Raw genomic sequence first — 19011 nt, 5'->3', positions numbered from 1 at the left:
TACCACAGAAATACTAGGAACTATAGTTCACTATGAATTATGAATTATAGACCAAAAACTTGGACAACCTAGAAGAAATAGATAAATTCCTAGAATGTTACAATTTTCCAAGAGTGAATTATGAAGAAATAGAAAATCTGATTATAATTACTAGTAAGGAGATTGAATCAGCAATCAAAAACCTCCCAAAAATTAAAGTCCAGGACCACTGGACTTCATTGGTGAATTCTATCAGACATTCAAAGATTTAACACCTACCCTCCTTCACAAACTTTTTCCAATAACTGAAGAGGAGGAAACAGTTCCAAACTCACTTTACAAGGCCTGATACTAAAACCAGACACAGATACCACAAAAAAAACGAAAATTACAGGCCAAGATCCCTAATAAACACAGGTGCAGAAACCTTCAACAAAATCAAATTCAACCTTAGGAATTCGACAGTACGTGAAAAGGATCGTGCACCATGATCAAGTGGGATTTACTCCACAGATACAAGGATTATTCAACATCCGCAAATCAAATCAATGTCATATGCCACATTAACAAAATGAAAGATAAAAATGTATGATCATCTCAATAGATACAGAAAAGCATTTGATAAAATTCAACATTCATTGATGATAAAAACTCAACAAAGTGGATAGAGAATGTACCTCAACATAATCAAGACTGTATATGACAAACCCACAGCTAATGTCATATGCAACAGTAAAAGGTTAAAAGCTTTTCCACTGAGATCAAGAACAAGACAAGGATTCCCACTGTCCCTACTTTTATTCGACATAGCATTGGAAGTCCTAACAAGGACAGTTAGGCAAGAAAAAGAAATGAAAGATATCCAGATTGGAAAGGAAGAAGTAAAACCATCACTATTTGCTGGTGACGTGATATTATATATAGAAAACCCTCAAGACTCCACCACTAAAGCTGTTAGAACTAATAAATGGATTCAGTAAAGTTTCAGGACACAAAGTTAATAGTTAGGCAAGAAAAAGAAATAAAAGATATCCAGATTGGAAAGGAAGAAGTAAAACCATCACTATTTGCTGGTGACGTGATATTATATATAGAAAACCCTCAAGACTCCACCACTAAAGGTGTTAGAACTAATAAATGGATTCAGTAAAGTTTCAGGACACAAAGTTAATATTCAAAAATCTGTTGTGTTTCTGTATAATAATAGCTATCAACAAAAGAAATCCAAAAAATCCCATTTATGGGCACATCAAAAAGAGTAAAATACCTATGAATAAATTTAACCAAAAACTATAGGTTACACTGAAAACTGTAAGACATTGGAGTGCCTGAGTGGCTCAGTTTGTCAAGCATCCAACTTCGGCTTAGGTCATGATCTCATGGTTCATGAGTTCAAGCCCTGTGTCGGGGTCTATGCTGATGGCTCAGAGCCTGGAGCCTGCTTTGGATTTTCTCTCCCTCTCTCTCTCTTTCTCTCTCTGCCCCTCTGCACTCGTGTTCTGTCTGTCCCTCTCTCTCAAAGATAAACATTTGAAAAAATTTAAAAAACTATAAGACATTGATGAAAGAAATTAAAGACACAAATAAATGGAAAGATATTCTGTGCCCATGGATTGGAAGAATTAATATTGGTAAAATGACCATACCACCCGAAGCAATGTACAGATTTGATGCAATCCCTATCAAAATTCCAATGGCATTTTCCACAGAACAAGAAAAAATACTTCTAAAATGTATACGGAACCACAAAAGACCTTGAATAGCCAAAGTAGTCTTAAAAAGGAACAATGCCAGAGGTATCACACTCCCTGATTTCAAACTATACCATAAACCTATAGTAATCAAAACAGTATGGTGTTAGCATAGAAACACACATAGATTAGTGGAACAGAATAGACAGCCCGGAAATAGACCCAAGTATATATGGTCAATTAATTTACGATAAAGGAAGTAAGGACATACAATGGGGGAAGGACAGTCTCTTCAGTAAATAGTTTTGGAAAAACTGGCCAGCTACATGCAAAAGAATGAATACGGATTACTATTTTGCACCATATACAAAAATTAACTCAAAATGGATCAAAGACTTGACTTTAAGACCTGAAACCATAAAGCCTAGAAGGAAACATAAGCAGTAATCTCCTTGACATAAATCTTAGCAAAGTTTTTTTGCATCTGACTCCAAAGGCAAGGGAAACAAAGCAAAACCAAACAAATGGGACCACACGAAACAGAAAAGTTTCTGCACAGAGAAGGAAACTACCAAACAACAAAATGCAAAGGCAACTTAATGGGAAGAGACATTTGTAAGTCATATATCAGATAAGGGGTTAATGTCCAAAATATGTGAAGAACTCCTACAACTCAATAACAAAGAAAAACAAACAATCTGATTTAAAAATGGGCAGAAGACCTAAATGGGCATTTTCCAAAAGAAGGCATCCAGTTGGTGAACAGACACATGAAAAGGTACTCAACATCACTCATGATCATGGAAATGTAAATCAAAACCACAGTGAGATATCGCCTTAACATCTGTCTGAATGGTTGTTATTCAAAAGACAAGGAATAACAAATGCTGGTGAGGATATGGAGAAAAAGATACAGAGAAAACTTTTGTATACTGTTGGTAAGAGTGTAATTTGGTATAACCACTATGGAAAAAAAGTATGGCCGTTCCTAAAAAAAACTAAAAATAGAACTACCATACAATCTAGCAGTTCCCCTACAGGGTATCCAAAAAAACCAAAAATATTAATTCAAAAAGATACATGCACTCCTGTGTTCATTGCAGTATTATTTACCAGTATTACACTAAGTAAAGTAAGTCAGGCAAAGAAAAATAAATACTTTATGATTCACTATTTGGAATCAAAACAACAACCACAATAAAACCCAGACTCAAAGATATAGAGAACAGATTGGTTGTTGCCAGACAGGAGGGGGTTGTGGTGGGGCAAAATGGGTAAAGGGTGGTCAAAAGGTACAAACTTTCAGTTATAAAATAAGGGGGTACAATCTACAGCATAGGGAATATAGTTAATATTGTATTCACTTTGTATGGTGACAGATGGTAATTAGATCAGTTGTGATCATTTTGTAATGTGTACAAATGCCAAAGCGTTATGTTGTACACCTGAAATTAATGTAATATTGTATGTCAGCTATATCTCAATAAAAAATTAAGAAAGAATTTTTTAAATTTTTTAAAAAATGAACTTCTGGGGCGCCTGGGTGGCGCAGTCGGTTAAGCGTCCGACTTCAGCCAGGTCACGATCTCGCGGTCCGTGAGTTCGAGCCCCGCGTCAGGCTCTGGGCTGATGGCTCGGAGCCTGGAGCCTGTTTCTGATTCTGTGTCTCCCTCTCTCTTCTGCCCCTCCCCTGTTCATGCTCTGTCTCTCTCTGTCCCAAAAATAAATAAACGTTGAAAAAAAAAATTAAAAAAAATAAAAATAAAAAATGAACTTCTGTTATATATCCCCTCCTCTACCACAAACTAGTTCCTCCTATAATCTTCTCCTTCTCTGTTAATGGCAGCTCCATCCTTTATAATTGTTCAGACTCAAAACCTTGGATTTCCTTTCTTTTTCTCTCAGTCCATACCCAGACTGCAAGGAAAACCTGCAGGCTTTACCATCAGATGTCTAGAAACTGTCCACTTTTCATCACCCCTCACCAATACCACACAGACCCAAGTGAGGGTCATCTCTTGCCTGATTTATTACAGTCACCTTCTAGTAGATCTCCTGCTTCTAATTTTGTTCTCTTGTGGTTTATTCTCGACACAGCATGAGTTAGATCATGTCATTATTTTGTTTCAGACTCTCCATTAGTTTCTAATGACATTCAGATTCAAAGCCAAAGTCCTTACTGTGACCTGTAGTGCCCTGTATCTGTCTCCTGTACTCCTTCCCCACCTTGTTATCTCTCTGATCTCTTATACTCCTTTCCATATCCATTTCACCCTGACCACACTAGCCTCCTTGCTGTTCTTAAAACATAGTAGGCTTTCTCCTACTTCAGGGCCTTTGCTCTCGCTATTTTGTCTGCCTGGGATGTTCTCCTAAAAATAGTACAGCTGGTTCTCATACTTCCTTCACATCTTTACTCTGGTTTCGTGTTCTCAGAGATAACTTTCCTGGCCATTCAACCTGAAACTTCAAATGTTCTCCTTTCTCTCAACATTTCATATTCCCCTTTCTTATATTTATTATGGTTTAACATTCTACACATTTACTTTTTTATGTTTATCTCTTCCTGCTAGAGTGAAGCTCCATGAAAGCAAGGATTTTTGTCCATTTTGCTTACTACTAAATCTCTAGCACCTAGAGCAGTGGCTGATACAGAGTAATAACACAAATAATTGTTGAATACATATTGAATATGAACTCCATTTGAAAAGTCTTTAAGTGCTATAAGAGTCTTATAACACAAAGAATCTTACAAAGTACTTGCTTAATGGTTTGATGATAACAGCCAGTATGTACTCAGCCTTTATCATAATGCCAGCCAGCCACTGTTAAATGCCTAGTATGGGTTATCACATTTTATCCACATAATATAATGAGATGCTGCTCAGGAGCCCCCCAGACCACCCTCAGATTTGGTGACTTGCTAGAACTTACAGAGGTCAGCAAAGCTGTTAATACTTGAGATTACATTTTATTACAGTGAAAGAGTGTACATTAAAATCCACAAACAAGAGTCACATAGGGCAGAGTCCAAGAGAAACCAGGCACAGGTTTCCAGCTGTCCTTTCTCAGTAGAGCCATGTAGACACTGCTTGCTCCTCCCAGCAATGATGCATAGCAACACAGAGAGGAATGCTAGCCAAAGGAATTTACTTGAGCCCTGGTCAGTCTTTTTTGGGGTCAGTCACATTGGCATGTCTGACTGCACGTGTGGCTGACCTCGATCACTCAGTCTCTCCATACCCTCCAGAGGTCAGGCTGGATACCAGATGACCTGAGGCCCCCACCATAAATCAAATTGTTAGTTTAGACTGTCTAGAGTGGCCCAAAGCCCCTACCATGAATTACACTATTAGTATACACTGTCTGGTCCCAGACCCCCAAGCAAGCAAAAACACATTACCAAAGGCAGCACATTCCAGGGGCTTAAAAGTTCCCTCCAAGGAGTAGATCAAGGACCATAGCTTCAATGTACACAGTATAGACAACCCTGACTTGCTGAGTTACTCATTTGCTGCACATGGGGCATGTGCTATTATTCTTTTTAATAGATGAAGAAACAGATTTTGAGTCTGTATCTTGTCCAAGGTCTCACAGCAGAGTCCCTTGACTTATAGTATAGCAAGGGTTGGCAAAGTTTTTTTCAAAGGGCTAGATGGTAAAATTCCTGTATGGCTTTGTGGGCCCTATAGTTGCTGTTGCAACTCTGCCGTCATAACATGAAAGAAGCCATAGACAATATATAAACAAATAGCAGTTGCTATATTCAAGTAAATCTTTACAAAAACAGGCAGGCTGTAGCTTGCCAGCCCTTGCTCTGAAGCATTAAAAACAAACAAACGGGCGCCTGGCTGGCTCAGTTGGTTAAGCATAGGACTTTGGCTCAGGTCATGATCTTGCGGTTCGTGGGTTTGAGCCCCGTGTCAGACTCTGTGCTGACAGCCCAGAACCTGGAGCCTGCCTCAGATTCTGTGTCTCCTTCTCTCTTTGCCCTTCCCCAACTTGTGCTCTGTCTCTGTCTCTCAAAAATAAATGAATGTTAAGACAAAATAACAAAAACTAGTTTGTACTCTGTTCTACTTAAAGCTGAGGAAAAGACTTAATCCATTTGTTCCTGTAAGGATAGATTTTAGGAGATGTTTGCCAGAAGTCACTGAATTCTTAACACTGTAAATATTTTCAAGATGTAGACTATTTTTGGCATTAATTCTTTTAAAATAATCCACAGGATTGTTTAGTTGCTTCCTAGTATAGTAAGATTTTTGGTTTTGTTTAAGAAAAGGGGATGATACATTTATTCTTCTAATATTATGGTAAGCTTCAAAGTACCAACTCTAGAAAATAATCATGACCAGACAGTAATATTTGTCTTTAAGATATCTGGCCTCCGGGCTGCCTGGGTGGCTCAGTTGGTTGAGTGTCCGACTTCGGCTCAGGTCATGATCTCACGGTTCATGAGTTCGAACCCCACATCGAGCCCTGTGCTGACAGCTCAGAGCCTGGAACCTGCTTCGAATTTTGTGTCTACCTCTCTCTCTGCCCCGCCCCCACTCTTGCTCTTTCTCTGTCTTTCATAAATAAATAAATGTTAAAAAAAAATTTTTTTAAGATATCTGGCCCCCAAATTTGGGAATTAAACTTTGTCTCTCTCTCACTTTACATTTTAGGAATTTGAGGGGATAAATAGATTGACTTTAGGACATATGTATGGCCTACTACTTTTCTCCTTTTACATAGTTTTCTTGGAATTTCTATAAATGCTTCCTTACTGATATTTTGTATATATTTATATAATACTTATGGGATAAATATTCATGGAATAAGTATATGTATATTCTGTCTTTTCCAGTGACCTTTTATTTTATCTTGTGTATGTAACAATTTTTAAATTTAACCATGATAGGAATTACTTAATTCTAGTTTTGAACCCCATATAGCTAAAATGCTAGTATACCGTTTTAAAATTTTTTTATTTTGAAATAATTGTAGATTCACAGGAAGTTGCAAAAGTAGTATAGAGAGGACCTGTGTATCCTCCACCTGGTTTTTTCCTGTGATTGCGTCTTTAAATGCAATACCAGAAGCAGGAATCTGATATTAAACGTATAGTATATATACCTCTCTGTATTTTATTAAATGGGCAGACTCTTTTAGCCACCACTGCAATCAAGGTAAAGAATTATTCTATCACTGTAAATATCTCCCTTATGTTATTCCTTGGTTATACTTTTCTCCCTAACTCTAACATTCCTAACCTTAGCCAACCATTAATCTGTTTTCCATCTCTGTAATTTTGGTATTTTGAAATAGATGTAGATTTGCTGGAGGTTGACTAGAAGATTATCACTTTTGTTACTATTCGAAAAGAACCAGCTTTGGTTTTATTAATTTTTTTTCTCTGTTGCTCTGTTGTTTTCTATTTTACTGATTTCTGCTGATCATTACTTTCTCCTTTTTTCTGCTTACTTTGGATTTAATCTGCCATTCATTTTGTAGTTGCTTTTTTTTTTTAATTTTTTTAATGTTTATTCATTTTTGAGAGACAGAGTATCAGAGTGCAAGCCAGGGGTGGGGCAGAGAGAGAGGGAGGCACAGAATCCGAAGCAGGCTCCAGGCTCTGAGCTGTCAGCACAGAGCCTGACACGGTGCTCGAACTCACAAACCGTGAAATCGTGACCTGAGCTTAAGTCAGAGGCTTAACCAACTGAGCCACCCAGGCACCCCTCTTTTTGTAGTTTCTTAAGGTTACAACTGGGGTCACTGATTTAAAACTTATTTTCTGAGACAATTTAGTGCTATAAACATATCCATAAATACTGCCTTAGCAGGATCCCACATTTCTTTTAACTTTGAAATAGTTATAGATTCACCACAGTAGTGGCAAGAAATAACAGAAATCTCATGTACTCTTTACCCAATTTCCCCCAATGGTAACACTGCAAAGCTTTAGTATAATACCACAACCAGAATATTGACACTATAATACAGTCAGAGATACAAAACACTTCCATCACCACAAGGATCCCTTATGTTACCCTTTTATAACCATGCCTGCTTTTTCCCTGCCTCCCCCTAACCTCTCCTTAACCCTTGACAACTGCTAATCTGTTCTTCATTGCTATAATTTTATCATTTCAAGATGTTACAGGGACGCCTGGGTGGCTCAGTTGGTTAAGCGTCCGACTTCAGCTCGGGTCATGATCTCACGGTTCGTGGATTTGAGCCCCGTGTCGAGCTCTGTGCTGACAGCTCAGAGCCTGGAGCCTGCTTCGGGTTCTGTGTCTCCCTCTCTCTCTCTGTCTCTGCCCCTCCCCCACTCATGCTCGCTCACTCTCAAAAATAAACATTAAAAAAATTTTTTTAAGGGGCGCCTGGGTGGCGCAGTCGGTTAGGCGTCCGACTTCAGCCAGGTCACGATCTCGCGGTCCGTGAGTTCGAGCCCCGCGTCGGGCTCTGGGCTGATGGCTCGGAGCCTGGAACCTGTTTCCGATTCTGTGTCTCCCTCTCTCTCTGCCCCTCCCCCGTTCATGCTCTGTCTCTCTCTGTCCCAAAAATAAAAAAAAAAAAAAAAAAACGTTGAAAAAAAAAAAAATTTTTTTTAAGTGTATTACATAAATGGAATTAGATATAGTACGTAACCACTGCAGATTGGGGTTTTTTTCACCCAGCATAATGCTCTGGATAGTCATCAAGTTTGTTGCATGTATCAGTAGTTCATTCATTTTGATTGCTTAGCAGTATTCCGTGGGATGGGTTACTCCCATTTATTTAAAAGCTGTTCACTCATTGAAGGACAACTGTCTTGTCTCCAGTTTTGGGCTATTTCAAATAAAGCTGCTATAAACATTTGTGTACAGGTTTTTGGTGAATCTAATTTTTAGTTTCTCTGGGATCAATGCCCAAGTCTGTATTTGCTGGGTTGTATGGTAATTGTATGTTTAGGTTTTAACCTAGGTGAGTTAAGCCTCCAGATTACTCTTCCACAGTAGCAGTTAGTTTAAATATTTTTTCGGTTCTTGTAACCTTAGCTGGGCTGTTTGGAGTCTAACCTTAGAGAGATACAGTTCAAGGATCAGCGAGAGATTTGCACCAAGTGTATAGCCAGATTTCAGGGTTTCCTGTCTTAGGTTCTCTCCTTTCCTGGATTCTCATCCTTATTTCCCAGTTTCTGACTATGTCCTAAATTTAGCCTTCCAGTGCATTGTTTCAGCAAGGCAAGTTCTTGGCCTTCCCAGGTGATTCCAACTAGGGCCTGCCTTCAGGAATAAAACCATGAAAGCAGAAGAGCTGGTCAGTACTATTCCTTCTTTCCAAGTGTAGACTTCGCTCCAGATTCTGCCTGCTTTTCATATCTTTCCAGTGATTTTTTTTTATATTTTATCTAGGGTTTAGAATTGTTAACTGCAAGAGGATTATCCCAATAAGACATACTCTGCCATTTCTCAAAGTGGATGTATTGTTTATTCTTTTTATACAAACGGTAGCATACCATTCTTTATCTTGCTTTTTAAACTAAATATATAATGGAGATTGTTTCTTTTCAATGTATGTAATTATGCCCTGTTTTTCTAATTGTATAATTATCCACTGTATGGATATACTCTATTCAACAACTTCCACTGTTGGTGGACACTTGCTTTGTTCCCATTTTTTGCAATTTAAATATTGCTGCATTATGTACCCTTGAACATAAGGCATTTTGTATATGTGCAAGCATTTTTGGATTAATTCTTAGAAGTAGAATTGTCAGATTGGCCTACATAAAGATGACTGTGATTTATACATTCAGCAACATTGGGTAAGAATGCCAGTTTTCTCCCCACACACTAACCAACTCAGTATTAAAATTTTGTCCCATCTGTCTATTTTTACAAATGACTTTTAGTTTTAATTTGCTTTCTTCTTATGAGACTAGTTAGGCATCTTTTAGTATATTTAAAGGCCATTTACATTTTTTATGAACTTCCTTTTTATGTTCTTTGCCCATTTTTCTTCTGAGATTTTGATTTTTTTAGTTGTAGGAACTTTTCATGTATTAAATATATTCTTACATCACTCATCATCAGGGAAATACAAATGAGATATCACTTCACACCTGTCAGAATGGCTAAAATTAACAACTCAAGAAACAACAGATGTTGGCGAGGATTCAGAGAAAGGGGAACCCTCTTACGCTGTTGGTGGAAATGCAAACTGGTGCAGCCACTCTGGAAAACAGTATGAAGGTTCCTCAAAACGTTAAAAATAGAACTACACTATGATCCAGCAATTTTACTGCTAGGTATTTACCCAGAGGGTACAAAAATACTGATTTGAAGGGATACATGCACTCCAATGTTTATAGCAGCATTATCAGCAATACCCAAATTATAGAAAGAACCCAAATGTCCATTGACTGATGAATGGATAAGGAAGTTGTGTATATATACAATGGAATATTACTCAGCCATAAAAAGAATGAAATCTTACCATTTGAAATGACATGGATGGAGCTCTAGAGTAATAGACTAAACAAAATAAGTCCATCATAGAAGGACAAATACCATATGATTTCACTCATGTGGAATTTAAGAAACAAAACAAATGAACCTGGGTGGGGGGAGGAGGGAAAAGAGAGAAAGGCAAACCATAAAACAGTCTTTAGCTGTAGAGAACAAACTGAGGGTTACTGGAGGGGAGGTGGGCAGGGGAATGGGCTAAGTGGGTGATGGGTATTAAGGAGGGCACTTCTTGTGATGAGCACTGGGTATTTTTTTTTTTTTAATTTTTAACGTTTATTCATTTTTGAGACAGAGAGAGACAGAGCATGAATGGGGGAAGGTCAGAGAGAGGGAGATACAGAATCTGAAACAGGCTCCAGGTTCTGAGCTGTCAGCACAGAGCCCGACACGGGGCTCGAACTCACGGACCGTGAGATCGTGACCTGAGCCGAAGTCGGATGCCCAACCGACTGAGCCACCCAGGTGCCCCAGCACTGGGTATTCTAATGAAGCTCTTCCCCATTTCAAGATTTAAAATTTTTCTTCTGTATTTCCTCCTGGTGTTTTTTTCTGTTGTTTTTTATTATGTTTGAATTTTTTATCTATGTGAATCTAAAATTTATCTTAGGAGAAAGAAGGTAGAAACAATGTAACCTTTAAAAAATTTTTTTTGACAAATGGCTTTTGTGTGCTCTGTATTCTCCAGCATAAGAAAATATCTAACATATTTATATCCACATCTGTTGGTATCATAATTTATGGTTTCTGCTTCTGGTATCATGCTTAGTCTTTCTCCACCCTCCAAATTATACCTCTATTTTGTTTTTGCTATTTCTGTTATTTTTTGTATTTAAATCTTTAATGAACCTAAAAAGTATTTTGACATATGGTGAGTTGGTACCAAACTTATTTTCTATCCAGTTAGCTAGACTGTTGTTCTACTTCCATTTATTGTATCATTTTTTCACAAATTTCAAATGCTATCTTTAAATTTTTCAAATTTTTATGTATGGAACTATTCCTTCTCTTTTGTTTCATTGATTGCCCAGGTCCTTTTACTGATACCATATTGTCAGTTATTTGAAAAATAAAAATGGCAAGCAAAGTAAAAATAAAACAAGGAACGCATACTTTAAAAGATTCTGAAATGTATTATAAATCTAAAATATTTTTTGGCTGTTCTTACATTTTCCTAAGAGTTCTTTAAACTCATATGTAAAGTAGTTTTTTTGTTTTTGTTTTTTTTTTAATTTTTTTTTCAACGTTTTTTATTTATCTTTGGGACAGAGAGAGACAGAGCATGAACGGGGGAGGGGCAGAGAGAGGGAGACACAGAATCGGAAACAGGCTCCAGGCTCCGAGCCATCAGCCCAGAGCCTGACGCGGGGCTCGAACTCACGGACCGCGAGATCGTGACCTGGCTGAAGTCGGACGCTTAACCGACTGTGCCACCCAGGCGCCCCTAAAGTAGTTTTTAAAGTGTATGAATTAATTTAGGGAGAACTAACATCTTTACATTTAATAATCTCATTCAGGGGGCCCCTGGGTGGCTCAGTTGGTTGAGTGTCGGACTTCAGCTCTGGTCATGATCTCACTGCTGGTGGGTTTGAGCCCTGCATCAGGCTCTGCTGACAGCTCCAATCCTGGAGCCTGCTTCGGATTCTGTGTCTCCCTCTCTCTCTGCCCTCCTTAGCTCGCACTCTGTCTGTCTCTCTGTCAAAAATAAATAAACACTTAAAAAAATTTTTTTTTAATCTCATTCAGGAACATGGTATATTTTTGTATTTGTTGATGTTTTATGTTTCTCACTTCATTTTTCTAATTTTCTTCGTAACAATAGTATATGCAGTGTGTATCATTATGTAATGTGTGATTATGTACTTTAAAAAAGAATAGTTGCTAAGAGAGTACATTTTCAGAGTTCTCATCACAAGGAGAAAATTTTTTTCTTGTTTTCTTCTTTTTGCTGTATCTCTGTGAAAAGATGGATGTTAGCTGAACCAGTTGTAATGATCTGACGATATATATAAACCCAACCATCATGCTGTATGCTTTAAACTTATACCATAATATGTATCAATTAATTCTCAATAAGACTGGAAAAATGTTTAATAATTAAAAAATTTTTTTAAATTGAAAAGACTTGAAAGATATAAAGTAAGCTATTAAATGGTTATCTCTGCTCAAATGATAGGTGATTTGGAGGTTTGTTTTCTTGGTGCTTGCCTGTTTTTTCAAAAGTTTAATATTTAAGCATTTAGAACTTTCTTATAATTGGAAAGTCACAATTCCAGAACACTAATGTGAAATGTTTTAAGTATAGTGATATATAAAATACATACAAATACTTCCTTTTTTAATTTTTTTAAAATTTATTTTTAAGAGAGACAGAGTGCGAGCAGCAGGGGAAGAGAGAGAGGGAGACAGAGAATTGAAAGCAGGCTCCAGGCTCCAAATTGTCAGCACAGAGCCTGACACAGGGCTTGAACTCATGAACCACGAGATCATGACCTGAGCTGAAGTCCGATGCTTAACCGACTGAGCCACCCAGGCACCCCATATAGATACTTCTAATGAGAAAAATAAATTTATGTTCATAAATACCATCTGAAAATAAAAATCATTTGAAGCTTTTTATCTGAAAGAAAACAAATGTAACTTTAATTGTTCATAATAACTTTAAATGACAGCCTGTATAATTAAAAGTGATGTCAAAAGCTGAGAAAATATATTATTTCTATTAGTTTTTTTCTTAAGCAACAGTGGAATTTTTAAGTCAATATTCATTATTTTAAATAATACAGAGTTGTGTTTTTGGTTGGCCATCAGGTGGTGGTTTAATTAACATCTAATAAATTCTAATATGTCTGGTAAGCCTCAGCTTAATATGGAATACAGAGATACTCACTTGTACTTTTTAACCATAATCTCCTTATAGCATAGATTTTCAGAAGAGGTGACTATTAAAGAAGAAAAAGAAAATATTTTTGAAGTTTGCAAAAGGTCTGTAACATTTTTAATTATGTAACTTTAAAATAGTCAAATAATTTGTATTTTGAGTGTGTTTTTCATTCTCTGCTTTATGTACTTGGGCCACTATGCCGTAAGCCATATATGGGTATTATTAAATTGGTGTATCAGGTACACACAGATGTCAGCGATACTGTAAGTTACCTTAAAGCTGTCACAAAGATTTTTGAGCCATTAAAATATTTTTCAAGGAAGGAGTAAAGAGTAGTGATAAAAGAAAAAAGAATGTGTACATGACATTTGTGAAGGTAAAAGCAGCTGAAATCAGATGAATATTGCAGTTTGCAGGTATCTGACATGGTTGTGGTCATGAGTACTGCAAGTTACAGTACACTCACTAGAATATATGCAAATACAAAACTTAGAGTTGGAAGATACCTTGGAGATCACCTGACCATCGTGCACTCCCATTTTGCTGTTGAGGCAAGGTACACTCAAATCAGGTGACAAATGTGTTCAAGTCTTTTTATGTTAAGACGTAGTTTTCAAAGTGTGATTCTTGTAGTGGCAGCAGCATCTGGGAATGAGTCAGAAATGCAAATTATTTGGTCCCATCCCTGATTTGCTAAATCAGAAACTCTGGAGATGGAGCCCATCAGTCTGTGTTTCAACAGCGCCCCTTAGCTAGTCCTAAGATGTGTTCAAGTTTGAGAACCATTGTATTAAGGAAAAGCTAGGTAAGAATTAGATTGGCACAGAAACCCAGTACGATTCATGACCATTTGAAAATTTTTAAAGGAAAAAATGACAATTTAACTTTTTTATTCTATTGAAAGCATTTTGCTTACAAACTAGTGTCATTGCAGCCTGCAGAGTTTTATCATGATTTTGGATCTACCATAATGACCAGGAATGTTGACATTGAAGTCACTACATTACCCTTGGCTTCAGTCATCCAATCAAAAACAAAAAGAGTTTTACTAGATCATCTCTTCCATCTGTAAAATTCCATAATTCTTATTTGTTTATTGTATGTTATTGCTTTTGTTTTGAGGGAGGTTATTATTGAATGCACATATTAATTATGTCCCAAGTTGGAAAGAGAAGTATCTTTATTTTCTGTGTAATTTTTAAGCCCCGTCAATGCTAGTAAGTTTCAACTGTTGTAAGTGTGGGACCCTTTTCTATTTTTACTCTCCACTGGTACAGGGAACCCCAGCTGAAAAAGCTTGTTAGAATTGTTTTTAAGATAAAATATATTATCTGAGAGATCTTTCTCCAAAAAACTGATTTCCTTATCTATTAGTTGTCTGTTAGTCAGCTTTGAGATACTTCCTCCTCTCCCCCTTGCTTAAGTTACTTCTTTTTCTAGGTAAGTGAAACTCCAGAAAACTCTTTTTTTTGGGGGGGGGGGATTTTAATTTTATTTTAATTTAATTTAATTTTTTATTTTTAAAAATTTACATCCAAATTAGTTAGCATATAGTGCAACAATGATTTCAAGTAGATTCCTTAGTGCCCCTTACCCATTTAGCCCATCCCCCCTCCCACAACCCCTCTAGTAACCCTCAGTTTGTTTTCCATATTTATGAGTCTCTTCTGTTTTGTCCCCCTCCCTGTTTTTATATTATTTTTGTTTCCCTTCCCTTATGTTCATCGGTTTTGTCTCTTAAAGTCCTCATATGAGTGAAGTCATATGATTTTTGTCTTTCTCTGACTGACTAATTTCACTTAGCATAATACTCCCCAGTTCCATCCATGTAGTTGCAAATGGCAAGATTTCATTCTTTTTGATTGCCGAGTAACACTCCATTGTATATATATATACCACATCTTCTTTATCCATTCATCCATTGATGGACATTTGGGCTCTTTCCGTAACTTTGGCTATTGTTGATAGTGCGGCTGTAAACATGGGGGTGCATGTGTCCCTTCGAAACAGCACACCCATCTCCCGTGGATAAATGCCTAATAGTGCAATTGCTGGGTCATAGGGTAGTTCTATTTTTAGTTTTTTGAGGAACCTCCATACTGTTTTCCAGAGTGGCTGCACCAGCTTGCATTGCCACCTACAATGCAAAAGAGATCCTCTTTCTCCGCATCCTCGCCAACATCTGTTGTTGCCTGAGTTGTTAACGTTAGCCATTCTGACAGGTGTGAGGTGGTATCTCATTGTGGTTTTGATTTGTATTTCCCTGATGATGAGTGATGTTGAGCATTTTTTCACGTGTCGCTTGGGCATCTGGATGTCTTCTTTGGAGAAGTGTCTGTTCAAGTCTTTTGCCCATTTCTTCACTGGATTTTTTTTGGGGGGGGTGTTGAGTTTGATGAGTTCTTTATAGATTTTGGATACTGGCCTTTTATCTGATATGTCATTTGGAAATATCTTCTCCCATTCTGTCGGTTGACTTTTAGTTTTGGTGATTGTTTCCTTCACTGTACAGAAGCTTTTTATTTTGATGAGGTCCCAGTAGTTCATTTTTGCTTTTGTTTCCCTTGACTCCGGAGATGTGTTGAGTAAGAAGTTGCTGCGGCCAAGATAAAAGAGGTTTTTGCCTGCTTTCTCCTCGAGGATTTTGATGGCTTCCTGTCTTACATTGAGGTCTTTCATCCATTTTGAGTTTATTTTTGTGTATGGTGTAAGAAAGTGGTCCAGGTTCATTCTTCTGCATGTCACTGTCCAGTTTTCCCAGCACCACTTGCTGAAGAGACTGTCTTCATTCCATTGGATATTCTTTCCTGCTTTGTCCAGCAAACTCTTTTTAAGTTTTTCTAAAATTGGTTATATAGGATCTCACATATTAAAATAGAGTTGAAACTGTTTATTTTTGTTTATTTTTTAACATTTATTTATATTTGAGAGAGAGAGTAAACAGGGGAGGGGCAGAGAGAGAGGGAGACACAGAACTCCAAAAGGGTTCCAGGCTCTGTGCTATCAGCCCAGAGCCCAGCACAGGGCTCAAACTCACAAACTGTGATATCATGACCTGAGCCAAAGTCAGATGCTTAACCGACTGAGCCACCCAGGTGCCCCTAGTTGAAACTGTTTAAATCAGCAACCAAGGACAGTAAATTTTTTATACCTTCTTCCCAAAGGAAGCTCTCAAGTACATGTATAAATTTATTAAATATACTTATCCCAAAGAATTAATTTATAACTCATTCTTTTTTCACTATACTATCAATAGAATAATTGGATAATCTTTTCTGTTAGAATGCCAGCACAGTGCCTCCTTGGACATTTTGTCTGGCATGATCAAAAGTATTCTGCTAGGGCAGCTGGGTGGCTTGGTCAGTTGAGCATCCAACTTCGGCTCAGGTCATGATCTCATGGTTCATGGGTTCGAGCCCTGTGTCGGGCTCTGTGCTGATCGCTCAGAGCCTGGAGAATGCTTCGGATTCTGTGTCTGCCCCTCTCCCTCTGCCCCTCCCCCACTCATGCTCTGTCTCGCTCTGTCTCTCAAAAGTGAATAAAGATTGTTAAAAAAATTTTTTTGGGGGCACCTGGGTGGCTCAGTCGGTTGGGTGGCCGACTTCGGCTCAGGTCATGATCTCGCGGTCAGTGAGTTCAAGCCCCGCGTCGGGCTCTGTGCTGACAGCTCAGAGCCTGGAGCCTGTTTCGGATTCTGTGTCTCCCTCTCTTTGACTCTCCCCCGTTCATGCTCTCTCTCTGTCTTAAAAATAAATAAACGTTAAAAAAAAAAAAATTTTTTTTAATTTTTTTAAAAAGTATTCTGCTCTAATTTTAACCCAACCACCTTACTCCTGCCTCTACCCTGGCCATTCAACAACCATTGGTTTTCTATGTAAGAAGGCAGGAACGCTTACTGAAAATAATGAAGAATCATAGTATGGTAACAGTATACAGCATGGTATATAGTATATACATAGTGTTAGGTTGTGTTTCCACTCGATTCTCATTACTTTAAAGGTTTTAGAATAAATTTAAATTCTGATTCTGTTTTTTTCTGCTCATACAGCAGAGATCCTAAAAATTCAGAGATGGTTGGTGAATGTCAGTTATCAACATTGGCCCCCAAACCTCTGTGCTTATCAGTGCCACCTTTGAATCTAAGTGCTCATCAAGAAGACATATTACTGAAGCCCTGGATGAATGGTACTATTTTCTTAATATAATTATGTTGGCCTTTGATAGTATAGAAATTATGTGGGAGATTTTTTTCACCAAAAGCAAAAAAGGTTAAAAAAATCAAAACCAGCCTAGAATATGTTAAAATTAGGAAGTTTGTATACCTTTACTTAATACTTTTGATGGAACAATTTCTTAAATATCTGTACTTACGTGATAGTTGTAGTGCAAATAAATTTCAGGTTATACCTAAAATATTCATATTTTAGTTGAATGTTTTAGAATTATAATGTATTTTAAATTTTGTGTTAGTTTTTTTGAAAATCCATAAAGCTTTTGAACAAAATAAGCTAGATTGAGGAATGAATTTGGAAACAATAAATTTTCTTTGTGTAGCTCACACCTAACTGTCCCTTCCTGTTGTTGACTTCGTGCTTCCTGGTGTCGTGTAGGACTGCAGCATGTCCAGATGATTGTGTGTTTTATCTTAAAAAGCCTTAACCGATTTTGTAATGGAAATTACAGCAAAACTCTGCAGCAGAAACTTCAGCTTTTTCCAAATTCTGTCTGAATGCTGCCAACTGAAAAATGAAATTATTTAAAATAAAAAAATAAAATATCTTTAGAAAAAAACATTTCCAGATGTCCTAATTCTCATTTTAAAGGACCAACATTAAGGAACAGGGTGCCTGGTATATTAGTCAGCTCAGGCAGCCATAATAAAATACCACAGACTAGATGGCCTAAACAACAGAAATTTATTTCACACGGTTCTGGAGGCTAGAAGTCTTAAGATCAGGGTTCTGGCAGGGTCTAGTTTCTAGCTCTCTTCCTGGCTTACAGATGGCTGCCTTCTTGCTAAGTCCTCACATGGCTTTTCCTTGGTGCATGTGCATGGAGAGAGAGCAAGCTCTCTGCTGTCTCTTATAAGAGCATTAATTCCATCAGCTCAGGGTCTCTTCCTTATGACCCCATTTAACCTTAATTAGTTCTGTAAAAGACCCTATGTTCAAATAAACTCACACTGAGGTTTAGGGCTTGAACATATGAATTTGTGGGGTTCATTTCATAACACTTAGGTTTGTCAGTAATTTACTTAGAGATTTTAATTGTCTATCATATTTGTTTAACATGGAGACTGTCATTTGAGTGCAGTGTTCAGTGCTGCTGTTTTAAGGCTTTTAAGAAAGTATCTTCAGCTTAAAATGAGTTTAAAATTTTACAGTTAGGCCTCGAAATACTTAAGGAGCACCAAAGATGTAAATAATTTCACAGGAATACACATGGCAGCATAGTCTGTGAACTGAGTATGAGTGGTCCAAAGTGAAACTTTAAAGCAGATAGTAGTAGTCATCTGTTCATTGTTATGAAGGGAAGAAGCTATAACATATTGGTATTTGATGTGATTCTTAATCATTTCTAGATTTCAGATTTCCAGGAAAACATTCTCTCTTAAAGCTGCAGAATCCTGAAACTTGTGAAATATTTAAGAGGGAAAAAAATGTAGGGGTAAGTCCCCCATTTAAAAAAAAAAATCTTACAAAGCACATATTTTGGTTGTATTTCCCTATCATTTGTTAAGCACTTCTGGACGTTTACACAGTTTGAATGACACTTGGTGATGAGAAGCAGAAAATGAGTAGTAACTCAGAGGATATTCACATATAATGTAAGAAGTTGAAAGCAGAAGGCTGGGCAGGCGGGGTGGAGAGGGGATATCCAAAACAGAAAATACAGGATGGATAGTTCCTGGTGCTAGAAGAGAAAACTAGTGATTTAAAGCTGTTTATAGGAAAAGTTT

The 19011-nt window shown here is 37.3% G+C and overlaps 1 protein-coding gene across 7 annotated transcripts in view; it reads left to right on the top strand.

Annotated features, from left to right (window-relative positions):
* Nucleotides 1-19011, top strand: part of TOPAZ1 (testis and ovary specific TOPAZ 1) — a 94254-nt gene that overhangs the window by 17652 nt on the left and 57591 nt on the right. For 6 of the 7 annotated variants that reach the window (XM_086720270.1, XM_086720273.1, XM_086720272.1 and 3 more), the window contains 3 exons: nucleotides 13089-13153; nucleotides 17101-17237; nucleotides 18634-18719. In XM_086720270.1, coding sequence (XP_086576396.1) covers nucleotides 13089-13153; nucleotides 17101-17237; nucleotides 18634-18719 — 288 coding nt within the window. The remainder of the gene's footprint in view (nucleotides 1-13088; nucleotides 13154-17100; nucleotides 17238-18633; nucleotides 18720-19011) is intronic. The other variant, XM_086720271.1, reaches the window with a different exon arrangement.

This window comes from Puma concolor, chromosome C2 (genome assembly GCF_028749965.1).
Source record: "Puma concolor isolate L17-30 chromosome C2, mPumCon1.1.hap2, whole genome shotgun sequence".
Taxonomy (NCBI): domain Eukaryota; kingdom Metazoa; phylum Chordata; class Mammalia; order Carnivora; family Felidae; genus Puma; species Puma concolor.
Note: the sequence above shows the minus strand (reverse complement) of the source record. Positions and strands in the feature narration are given on the sequence as shown.